General features: G+C 53.9%; 1 protein-coding gene across 4 annotated transcripts in view; it reads right to left on the reverse strand.

Annotated features, from left to right (window-relative positions):
* REEP1 (receptor accessory protein 1) overlaps positions 1-12,699 on the reverse strand; it is a 112,847-nt gene that overhangs the window by 7,758 nt on the left and 92,390 nt on the right. For 3 of the 4 annotated variants that reach the window (XR_014017422.1, XR_014017423.1, XM_081254022.1), the window contains exon 6: positions 8,492-8,669. Coding sequence is in view for 2 of the 4 variants with exons in the window: in XM_081254022.1 (XP_081110148.1) it covers positions 8,492-8,669 (178 nt within the window). In the remaining 2 variants the exon portion in view is untranslated. Of the gene's footprint in view, positions 1-3,648; positions 3,685-8,491; positions 8,670-12,699 lie in introns of all 4 variants that reach the window. The other variant, XM_081254023.1, reaches the window with a different exon arrangement.

Here is a 12,699-nt window from a genome sequence, read left to right on the forward strand (position 1 = left end):
TTCTTAGTTGGTTCAGTGTATCATCTGTATTTCCACAACCAGACTTATAAATCCTCTGTGGAACAGGGAGGCGTATAAATGAAGATATAAACCCCACAGAACCTGGTCCCACCAAGAGGGGCACCAGGATGAAGATGCGTGGCTGGGCAGAAAATTCGATGGCGGGCCTCCTCAGCACTCCTCTCCCTGTAGATCCAAATAGAATTGTGACTGAATAGGTTCTCACCCGAAAGGGTACTGCTGCCCACATCTTAATACTCTGATGGCTCCTGAAGACAACTTGTATGAGGGGCATCTCATGCAAGGTCATGGCCACAACCACCTCCAAATCTCAAGGAACGGCAGCCAAGGCCTTGAGCCCGCAGAGCTGACCATGGTGCCCGAGGCTGCGCGGCCTCCAGGAAAGGACAGGGGTCGCTCTTATTTTCCACAGCAGGGGAGTGGGTGTGTGGCCTTGACGGACGTTCTGTATTAGCACACGTGTCTACAGCAGGCTAGGAAGCAGCTGCACCTCTTCTCTCTGTGGAGAGGCCAGGGAGGGAGAAACTCCCAGCCCTCCAAGGCCGAGCTGAGATCCTTCTGCAGGAGCCCCGGGCCCACCCATCCCATCAGTGCAGCAAACACCCCGGGTTAGCAAACACTCCCCCGCAGCACACGTTAGCGGGAGCCGTTAATGAAAGTCAGCAAAGGCATCTGGAGGCGAGCACGCCCATCTGGAACACTCACATCAGCGTCCCCGACAGCCACCGAGGAGAAAGAAGAGAATATCCTGTTAGGGAAGGACCTCTGGGGGTGAGACTCACACACACGTGTGAGTGTTCGTGCACACACACAGGTATACACACCCGGACACACGCTCACTCTCTGCCCGCGCTCCAAACCTCTGACGGCTCCGGCTGCTGAGGAAAGAAACTGCCGGGGGGCCACCCTCAAGAAAGATGCAATTCTCTCTTTCTTTTAATAGAGAGGATAAAAAGAGACGACTCTGCTTTTTATATGCCCCGTACACTCGATTTTTTTAAAAAAAGGAAAAAAAAACCCCACCCCTATGACTAATTTCAAGCAGTAATAGAATTCCGTTTTCAGCTCTATATAACATCAAGGCAGGCAGAGAGAAAAGAGGGGAGAAAGGGCGGTAGGTATGAGCGGGAGAGAGAGAGAATTAACAGAAGCACAGAAAAAGAGAGACAGATGTGCAGGAGACAACAGGAAACGATTAACAGATGGGCAGGAACGGAGCGAATGTTCTCCTGGGGCCTGAGACGCACAGACGGAAATCATTTCGGGGGACCAGGAGGGCCCCTCTGACCGAAGCGTCTGTGACCCCCTGAAATCCTCTCTCCCAGCATCACTGCCCCAGCCCCGGGTGTGAGACCCACCTCCCCCGACACCATCTGCTGACACACCACACTCGGCACCCTTCACCCGCAGAAAACGGGTCAGAGCTGGAAGGGCCCCAGGGGCATCGAGCTCAAACCACCACCGCCCCCCGCCCCTTTACAGAGGAGGAGACTGAGGCCTGGAGAACCAAGGGGTTTTCCCCCCATCCCAGAGGGAAATGGTGTGGACACATCACTAGCTGGTTCCCCGCAAGAAGACCTTAGGGAGACGGGGAAGAACTCCAGGGCCCTGGGTGTCAAGAGGGCCAAGAAAGGCAGGGCCGGGGCAAAGGCTCCCAGATCACAACCCTGAGCAGGGCCACCCCAGCCGGAGGCCTCCACCGAGCCCCACCTGCTGTCCGGTCCCCAAGAAGCCCCCATCCCCGCAGCTCCCAGGAAGACCGAACTCTACTCAGTTCCCACAATCAGCTGTAATTCTGTTTAAACGTACTGGGAAGGCAGCCTCTGATCATGAAACCGCCAGGTGTCATGGGGAGGGCGAGGGCTTCCCCATGCAGAGAGCAGCACAGAAGAGGCGCACGAGGCAAGATCGGAGAAGGCGGCTCTCCTCTCCCCGGGGCCCCGGGGCCCCTCCCCTCCCCGGGGCCCCTCCCCTCCCCAGTGCCCCTCCTCTCCCTGGCCCCCAAGTGACAAGGTCCCGGAAGGAGAGGCCTTCTGAATGGCTCATGGAATTTACAAACTCAAAACTGTAAAGGGTGACTAGATAGAAATACCCATAATTGCCTGGGACGCTGTGGTTGTTTCCCACAAACGAGTACGTCCACCAGGCCCGAGTCTTGGCCGCTCGTGCTGGAAACAGCTGCGTGCAGCCCCTCCGTTTCTTTTATTCTTGCTGAGCATATATACACTCCTCCGTTCCGGCACGATGCTGGTCTCCGCAGCCCTGCTCAGGACTCCTTGGACCATCTGTTCTCACTAGGTTTCTGGCCTCCAAACCCCCCATGTCTTCTACAGACCTTTGAAGACCTTAGCATTGAAAAGTCTTAAAACTGAAGAAATAAAGGGAAAACAGGACCCTTCTCCCTCCACCGATCTGGGAGGCACGAGCCACGTCTCAGTGGCACCGGGGCTGGGGGCACAGGCAACAAGGGCACCAGGCGTGCCTCTCTCCTCCCCTCAGACCAGCCAGCAGCTGCAGGCCAGGGGCAGCCCCTCTCGCCTTCTGAGCCAAAGGCACCTCCTTCGTGCGGGGGGAGCAAAGGGGGCTGGGTTAGCCCAGCACCATCTCTGGCCCCTCGCGTGTCTAGGTAAGGTCAGGGAAAGCGCAGGAGCAGGTCAGGACAGAACCATGTGGCTGAGCTATCCCCCACACCCAGGGGCCTGCCGGGCTGGGGAGAGCCCAGGCCCCTACCCTCCCTGAGGTCCCCTGGCTCTAACAGTAATCACCATCACCACCCTCCACAAAGTCCTTTCACAGACATTTTCACAGCAGCACAGTGAAGTGGGGAAGCGGGGATCTTTATCTCTATTCGAAGCAAATCAAGGCTTAGGGTGGTTAGGTGATTTGCACATAGGTACACAGCTGGTAAGTGGCAAAGCAGGACCAGGGCTCCCTTGGCTGCACAAGGACCGAAACCCCTGGGGCTCCATCACTTCAGAGGAGCTGGGTAAGTGCCTGGGTCCTCATCACCCAGAGCACAAGGAACTATGACCCTGGGATGGTTTTAAAATAGATCTACACATTCTTTGATGCTCCTCCCTTCAAGAGGTGGAGATGAATTCCCCGCCCCTTGAGTGTGGGCTGGACTTAATGACTCACTTCCGGCAAACAGAATAAGGCAGAAGTGGTGGTGTGTGACTTCAGACCAGGTCCTAAAAGGTACTGTGGCTTCCTGCTTGCCCTCTCTCTCCTGCATCACTCACTCTGGGTGAAGCCAGCTGCCATGTCGTAAGGATGCTCAACCAGCCCCAGAGAGGCCCATGTGGTGAGGATCTGAGGCCTCCGGCCAACAGTCACAAGACAGCCATCTTCAGTCAAGCCTTCAGATGGCTGCAGCCCTGGCCGACATCCTGACCAGAAGTCCTGAGAGTCCCTGAGCCAGACCACCCAGTTAAGCCGCTCCCAAATGTCTAGCCTGGCTTCGCTGTAGGGTAATACACGTTTGCTGTTTCAAGGAGGTAACCTCCTGACTCCACCCCCCAGACCCTGCAGCTGAAAGGGAGCTCCCAGGTCTGACACCAGCTCATGGTTAGAGCCTCCTCCCGAGGCGACTCCCGCACGCTGCAGAGATGCTGGCTGTCTACTCACCTTTCCGGGTCCTGCAGGTGAAGCAGCAGGTACACACTGTGGGGATGGGGGCACCATCAGTGATAGCCCCCAGTTGACAGGAACCGGCCCCAGGCAAACCGGGAGGTCCCAGGGAGGTGTGGGGACCCCAGTGTGTTCAATACAGGGGTCCCAGGAACGTGGGTCTCTGTAGAGACACCGAGGTGGGGGAGGGGATCATTCCAGATCCAGCTTCCTCTCTGGTGCTAGAAAATGACCTTGCCTGGCCCACAGAGGTCAGTCCTTGTGTCCTGCAGCCCAAGGGAAGGCAGGGGATGATGTCAAAGTTTCCTCTGAGAGGGCTTCCCTGGTGGCGCAGTGGTTGAGAGTCCGCCTGCCGATGCAGGGGACGTGGGTTCGTGCCCCGGTCTGGGAGGATCCCACGTGCCGCGGAGCGGCTGGGCCCGTGAGCCATGGCCGCTGGGCCTGCACGTCCGGAGCCTGTGCTCCACAACGGGAGAGGCCACAACAGTGAGAGGCCCGCGAACCACAAAAAAAAAAAAAAAAAAAAAAAAAAGTTTCCTCTGAGAAGTAACTCCAACTGTGCCCGCCCAGATGCCCTTCCTCTCTCTGTCTCCCAGTTCAGAATGACCTGCAGGAAACTGACCGCTGAACCCTCAAAGTGCTCACACGGCTAATTGGCTGCTACCTTACACAGTCCATTGGTCTTGGTGCACATCTGGGCCTTGGTATACAGTAGGTGCTCACTAAATACAGGCTGTCTCCAAGTTCATGGAAGGCAAGGATCATTTTTTCAAGTCCCTTGTACCCTTCCTGGGGTTCAGTGCCAGACTTTCAATAAATGGTATCTGACAAAACGCCTCCCAGTCCATTCTGCAGGGTGGGCAATGCAAACTGCATCGTGTTATTTTACACCAATGGGCCTATGTTTTTATTTTACATAAACTGTTATAGATCTTATTCCATTTTGTACTTTTTTCACTAGGCCTCGTGTTTTCAAACTCTACCTGTATGTACATTGAAACTGTTGCTTCCAACGCTGCACACAACTCCACGGGGGGCAGCCACTGCGTCTTGCCCAGCCTCTCCCAGCCTGCCTGCAACAGGTGCCACCTGCCAGGGCTTGCAAATAACCTTGATTGCTCTCCTCACGAGCCTAAGATGTAGGAGGGATAGGGATTCTTGTGCCTTTTCTCCAGAGGAAACCTGAACTGCATTGAGTTCGTTTTCTGTGCCAAGGTCAAATCCTCTGATAGCAAGCCGCCTGGGGTATCATTCTGAGGAAGGTTCTGAGGCTGAATCTAGGCCCAGAGGGAACAAGTGTGGTGACTGCTTGTTGACGTCTGCCTCGCTGTGTTGCATTTACCGTCTCTGCACAGGCCCAGGGTCACTCAGCCAGTATGGAAGCCCAGACTGGGGGCCGTTTCCCCGACCCGACCATGCCTGGCGTCTGAGGCTGGGCGCTGGGAGGGCACACAAAGCTGGGCCTCCTTTGGCTGACTTCCTTCCAGGCACCCGGACCCTCCACTCTGGGGTTACGACAGCCCCAGAGCCTCTGATCTGGGTGCTTTTGCCCCACGCCCAGACCCTGGGCCATCTTCCACTGGTCTTTGTTTCTGAGATGACTTTTATTTTAGGCCCAGAACAGCCAGGGCGAGGGCCAATGGTCCCTGCCCTCCCTGCTAGGTCAGCACCTCCCTTGCCGGCCCCCTGAAATCACAGGCGCCACGGCCAAGGGCAGGCAGTGAGGAGAGCAGGTCGTGTGGCAGCACAGCAGGCTCTCTGGTTCTCTGCGAACTCCACCTGCTTGGCCTGCACACCTGCAACCAGAGCGTTGCCCCTGCCCCCAGGGGGCGGCAGGGTCAGAACCAAACAAATCAGCCCAAATCCGCTTCCATCTAGTGATTCTCTGGGAAGATGTTCAAAGCCCAGGGGATGCCTCCCATCGCCTTTTTTTTTTTTTTTTTCCTTCTGTATTGAAGTATAGTTGACTTACAATATTATATCAGTTTCAGGTGTACAGGTGCAGTAATTCAATATTTTTATAGATCATATCCGTATACAGATACTATGAATAATAATGGCTATATTCCTGTGCTGTGCACTGCAGCCTTGTAGCCTATCGATTTGATAGCTGGTGGTTTGTAGCTCTTGATCCTCTCCGCCCATTTTACCCCTCCCCGCCACCACTCTCCCCTCTGGCAACCACCGGTCTGTTCTCAGTAGCTCTGAGTCTGTTTCTGTTTTGTTATATTCATTGGTTTGTTTCATGTTTTAGATTCACATATAAATGAAAACACACAGTATTTGTCCTTCTCTGTCTGACTCATTTCACTAAGCATAATACCCTCAGGTCCATCCATGTTGTCACAAATGGCAAAATTTCATTCCTTTTTATGGCTGAGTAATATCCATCACCTTTTAGAGCCTACCAAACCTCTCTCTTTCCTAGTTCTGAAGCTGCCACGAATAATGCACCAAGGGGAGGTGTAGGCAGGAGGCCTGGATTCCAGTCCTGTGTGGCCTTGGCACGCTGTGTGACCTCTCTGAGCCTACTTCCTCTGCTTAGTTCACCTCTATAATGACAATACAGACTCTAAGAGGGAAAGGGACCGTAGGGCCACCGAGGCCCACTTCCTAGCCAAAGCAGGAGTCCCTCCCTAGAGCTTCAGGCTATGACTATTTGACTTTGGTTTGGGCCCTGCCAATGTCAGGAATCTCACTACCTCACGAGGCAGCCCGCTTCTGTCCTGGATACTTTCATGTCATAAAGTGCTTTCGAAGGTGACTTAGATATCAACAAGAAGAACAATAACAGCAGCAGCTGCTACCTAGAGGGCCAGGCACGACCCGAAGCACCTGTACCTGGATTCTTTTGGTTGAATCCTCACGACAACCCTTACAAGTGGGGCTTGTCAGTCCCTGTGTTTAGATAAAGAATCTGCGGTGCAGAGAGAATAAACAGCTTGCCCAGGCCACACAGCTGGTTAAGTGGCTGCCCCCTCGGAACTTGACCCCACTGGTTCTAGCTCTGCGCACCGAGCCTCACAGAATTGGGGCCCTTTTTCTTCCAATGACTGCTTTCATTTGAGGCTTCGTAGCCGGTAAGCTGACCGAGGGTGGAGGCGATACCTAATGGCGTTTCACATCCCTGTTTCTGCGACAGCGCCCGGGAGGTCAGAAGCTGTAGATGCCCGAGGAAACCTGATGGCCAGCAGGTGAGCGGAGAGAAGGCACTGGCCTAGGAGTCAGGGGGCCGCAGGAGAATGCCACCAGCGGGCAACCCTGGTGACAGCTCCCTTCCCTGGGCCTTTGTCTCTTCACTGGTAAAATCAGAGGAGTAGACTGAGTGATCCCCAAGGTCCCCTCCTGCCTGGCCTTTGGGGACTCCATACTAAGTTCCCCTGGCACAGGGACAGGGTTCCCCTACCTGAGGTGGACCTCACCCCCATGGCCAAGCCTCCACCTCCCCAGCGCTGCTAGGGTTAAAATCTCTCCCTTCCAACAGAAGAGCCACATTCTTCAATCCTGGGGCCGGGGGTAGAGAGGCCATTCCCGAGAGGGTTGGAACCTGGCAGACGCTGGGCCGGGCCCCGAGCCGTTCCCCTTTCCCTGGAGGGGAGCGTGGGTTGTCATTCCCAGGGCAGTGGTGAGGCTCCCTCTTTCCCATCCACGTCTTAGACCCTCAAGTCAGGTGGGGCCTGGAAGGACCCCAGGCGCAGGACTGAGATGCCCCTGTAGGCTGCACCTCACAGCACACAGTCTAGGTCTAGGTGGCCTGGAGGTCCCTGTTTATACTTTTAAGGGCAGGCTAGCCACCTGCACACGTCACAGCCAGAGATTCCAATAGTGGCCCCATTTCAGCCCCCAGGCTGCATTTCCCAGCAAGGTGGAGGGGCGGAGGTGATGATCCAGAACGATCCCGGGCAGCCCCTTCCCCATCCACCTTCTGCTGGCAGCTGCAGCGCTCAGCTCCCGAAAGCCAAGCCCCTGTAATCTTCCCAAGGAACAGTCTGGGAAGCCCTGAGTCCTGGCCCAACTCCCTAGCCCCGTAATCCCTGCCCCGACGTTCCACAAGCCCGAAACCCACTGAGGGATCAGACGTCAGCGGGTCCCAGATGTGGCGGCAACCTCGGCAGCATCACATACCAGGGGCTCACTCTGGACCTACTGAATCCCCTGGCCGGGGGGGCCCGGACTCTGCACTTGTAAACAAAGTTCCAGGCCAGTCCTGGCCCAGGTACCCCTCTACCGGGGTAGACATCGAGGTGGAGGTGTGGTTTCCGTAAAGCCCTGGCCTCCACAGGAATTAGCCCTCAGAGCTAGTGTGGCCTTTGCATGTGGTGGCCGAGGTTATGCGTGGTGCATGGGGGCTCAGGGAGGGGAGGAGATGGTAGAGTGAGAGAGAGGACAGGAAATACCGTGCAGGGAAAAGGGATACCGTGCTGAAAGCCCTGGCCGGGCGGGAGGAGACACTCGGGTGCTCACGACAGGTAAGCCCTCCCGGGAGTGCGGGGTCAGAGAAGAAGAACACAGAGAAAGCTGCCTTGGCCCAGGCCCAGCTGGGCCTGTCGCCTCTAGGCTTGGTCCAGGTACTACTACTCAACCCCCCCAGATAATCAGATGGAGGAGATGGGGCCCTCTGGTGCGGGCGACCTAACCCTGCCCCCGATCGGTCCCCAAGGCCAGCCCTCTGTCCTGGCCCAAGGGCTTCTCTGCTCCGTGGCTGGCCTGGCGCCGCCGTCTGATGGACGTCTGTATGGGTGGCGAGTCCTTGGGGCAAGGGCCCTAGGGGGGCCTGGGTCTCTCTCCACGAAAGCAAGGCCTACGAGGTAGAAAAGAGGGGGAGGGAAGTGACACCTACCTGAGCTGCCAGCGCTCTCAGAAGCACTCCTGGACATCTTCGGCTGGCCATGCTTGCCGCTGGCCCGCCCGGGCCCCGGTGGCGGGGGGCCTGAGGGAGCGGGGGCGCCGTCTCCCCTGATGGTGGAGAGGTCCTGCATGCTGAAGCTCCGGAGTCTCTCTGATAAGGCACCCTGTCCCTGGACACAACACAGGACGGGGCACACGTCAGAGGCCTGCCCCACAGACCAGGGCAGCCGTGGCGGGCGAACGCAACCGAGGCCAAGAGGGGGCTCTGACGGTCAGCGAGGTGGAGACCAGTGCCCTGGTGTACTCTGCAGAGGGGCAGCTGCCTGGTGTCCTTGCAGGGAACACTGAGGGGGTCCAGGCCCTGATGTTCTAGGGCCTCCTGTGGGCCCAGGAATTGTTCTTCTGGCTCCAGGCTCCTTCCTCTCCTTCAGATGCCCCCCACGATAAGCCAGAGCCTCAGCCAGACTCAGGGCCGAGGAAACGACTGCTGCCTTCGGTTCCGACTCTCCAGGGCTTGTCTGCGGCTTCTCAGGCTTTACATAAATAAAAATCCTTAAAGAGCTACATTTTGCTCAGTTCCCAGGACACAAGAATCTGGCTAGAACATCAGAACTTAATAATTATCTATGTGCTCAGTCCTTACTCTTTTCAAAGGAAATAAAATGCAGACAGTATTTTTTAAATGTATGACAACAGCCATTTCTGTTATCTGTTCACATGACTGTACATGAGTCACACGGACTGCCAGTGTCACATTTGAGCTTCACAAAATACCCAAAGGTAATGAATCAGGAAGGAAAACGATTATATTAAAAAAAACACACACACGCGCAACAAAACACTGTTGACTGTAACCATTTCTTATTCTCAAGGAGCCACAGACACTGTCTCAGGGGGAAACTGTTCTTTCGTTTAGGGAAGCAAGACCAATCCATTATATTTATGAAAGGGAAGGGCCTCGCTGTCTGGATGAGAGAATCTGTCAACGTGAAAGGATTCTAAGGAAGGCACAGGGATGATATCATCGCTTTAGGTGTGCCTCGGGGGCTGGAGGGGGAGACTCGTGTCTGGGGGAGAAGGAAACCTGAGGGCGGAGGGGCTGGTGAGAAGACGTGGATTACTGAGAACTGGGCTGGGATTTGGAGCAAGAGGTGACAGGCAAGTAACCACTAGGCAAATTGATAAACTTGGGTATCTTCAGAGACACTCGTGGGCACGCAGACTTCCCGTAGGTACGTGGGATGCATGGATGGCGGGGGCGGAGGTATTTTATTTGAATAATGAAGGAAAGCCTCTAGTCCTAGAGGGCTAGAGGACGTGGGGACCACAGGCACCGCAGATAGAACAGAGCCAACCAATCAGCACAAAATCATCGAGAGCAGCTAACAAGGGCTCTGGGCTGGGGGGTGGGATTGATGAAACCAACAAGGGCCATGACAGCATTAGTTAAGAGGCTTTCAGGGACGGCAGAAGGGTTTGGGGATTTTTGTTCCACTTTACTGAAATAGCAACGAAAATGAGCCAACAAAGCACAGTAATTCACTGAAGTAACTTCAGCAAAAGAGTCAGTGAGCTAAAGGAGCAAACGCAGAACGAGTTCGTTAGAGGCAACGGGGAAAACAAAGGAGCTTGCAGACAGTTTTAGAAAAAATGTCAGAATGAAACAAAGATGCATTAAAATATGAAAATGATAAGTTCTCAACCTGCCAAAGATATTTAAAGAACCATGTCTCCGGGGAACTAACAACAGCAGAAAGAAAACTATTTAAATAATCAAATATGTATACAGGACTTCCCTGGTGGCACGGTGGTTAAGAATCCACCTGCCAATGCAGGGGACACGGGTTCGATCCCTGGTCCGGGAAGATCCCGCATGTCGCGGAGCAACTAAGCCTGTGTGCCACAACTACTGAGCCCACACGCCACAACTACTGAAGCCTGTGCGCCCTAGAGCCCACGTGCCGCAACTACTGAGCCTGCGTGCTGCAACAACTGAAGCCCGTGCGCCTAGAGCCCATGCTCAGCAACAAGGGGAGCTGCCGCAATGAGAAGTCCGCGCGCCGCAACGAAGAGTAGCCCCTGCTCACTGCAACTAGAGAAAGCCCACGTGCAGCAACGAAGACCCAACGCAGCCAAAAATAAAAATAAATTTAAAAATAAATAAGTAAAATAAAATTTAAAAATATATATATATATACAACTAGAATTCTAAATCCAGGCAAACGGGTGTTTGGAGGGCATTATGTGAGAAAGGCAGAAATCTCCCTGGTTGCCTCAGATACAGCTCCTGAACAATGGTGGGCTAGGGATTTGAGGCTTCACCTTCTAGACCTAACAGCTGGATGGTCTTTGCCAAGAAAACGAGGGGGGAGACCAGCTCCCCCGTATAATCCCCTCCAAATCCATCAGCCAATGACCCATGATTATTCTACTCAGAAACATTCAAGACGACATCTAGGAACTTCCCTAGTGGTCCAGTGATTAAGACTCTGTGCTTCCACAATAGGGGGCACGGGTTCAATCCCTGGTCGGGGAACTAAGATCCCACATGCTGCGGGGGGCAGCCAAAAAAAAAAAAATGGATCACTTCTGGGCAAAAAAACTAGGAGGGGGGGCTTCCCTGGTAGCGCGGTGGTTGAGAGTCCGCCTGCCGATGCAGGGGACACGGGTTCGTGCCCCGGTCCGGGAGGATCCCATATGCCGCGGAGCGGCTGGGCCCGTGAGCCATGGCCACTGAGCCTGCGCGTCCGGAGCCTGTGCTCCGCAACGGGAGAGGCCACAACAGTGAGAGGCCCGCGTACCGCAAAAAAAAAAAAAAAAAAAAAAAAAAACACCACTAGGAGGGTCTTCATGATTCTAAGTCCAAGTAAATGGTGGCAGACTAACTCCTTCCCTGGGTCTGCCAGCTCTTACAAAGGCTCAGCAATGTATCTGAGGAAAAGAGGCAGCGGGCATCACACATGTCCATGACCATTTCAGCAAAGCACTCAGTTCCAGTCCCAGAAGCCAGCCGGCCTGCTCCAGTATCACCAGCATCATGAAGACTGGAAGTGGCAGAGGTTAGGAAAGAAAAGGAAATAGTAATAGCTCAGTATCGACTGAGTCCTGTCTCAGAAGAAACCACGGCAGCATGGATACAGGCTCTTGAAAACCAATTAGCCGGTACCCATCAAAACAACCTGAGATGGTTCAAATCTATAATAGAGCCCTTTCATCTGTAACCCTCTCAGCCCTGCTCAGTCTCTACTCCAAACCTCGTCTCCATTCACTTTCCACAAACCTTATTCCACCGGCCAATTCAGCTCTGCTCTGAGGACCTTCGTTTTCTTATTCTGGGAACAGCCAAGAGTGGTTCTCTGGTATTCTGCAAAACTGGGTTCCTTATTTTTGGGAAAATAAATTTGGACTCCCTACATTTGGAAAAGCTTAAAAACATATTCTATAATTCGATGAGCCACATATTAAAAGCTTTGAGAAGTCATAGTGTTTTGGGTTGTTTGACTCAGCATATCCCAAATGTATTTGACCACAGTGGGATAGACTGTTAGTTGACCATCCAAAAGTCATTCCCAATTCCGTTCTCGAAATGGTGAGGAAAAAAAACAGATTTCCCAAACTCCCTCCTAGCTATTATGCATGGCCATGGGATGCAGTTCTGGCCAATGGGAGGTAAGGGGAAATCTGCTAAGGGATCTCTGGGAAAGATATTTTCTCTCTCTCACATGCAGAAGGAGAAAAGCCTGACCCTGCTCCCTGCTTTCCGCCTTTGACTGTGGGAACTGCCACCTTGTGACAAGGAGACTCACAGAGACATCCACCCGGAGCCTTGGCATCACTAAGTCACTGGAATACTGACAGTGCCCATTGACTCCTAGACTTCTTGTGAATAATTATCATCAATTACAAGACATACATTTTTTCACCTCTGAAAACTGGGGAGGGTCTTACGATTGCTGTTGCCTTGTCCTTGTTGTCACTGCCTGCACATGAATGCACTTGGTTGTTATTCCCAAAGGCATGACCAGACAATGGAAACTCCTGACCGTTCACTGTTAACAAACCATTTAAGACCCAACTGGGACTTCCCTGGTGGCACAGTGGTTAAGACTCCGCCCTTCCAATGCAGGGGGCTTGGGTTCAATCCCTGGTCAGGGAACTAAGATCCCACACGCCGTGCAGTGCATCCAAAAGATTAAAAAA

This window comes from Mesoplodon bidens, assembly GCF_964165515.1.
Source record: "Mesoplodon bidens genome assembly, chromosome: 14".
Taxonomy (NCBI): Eukaryota; Metazoa; Chordata; class Mammalia; order Artiodactyla; family Ziphiidae; genus Mesoplodon; species Mesoplodon bidens.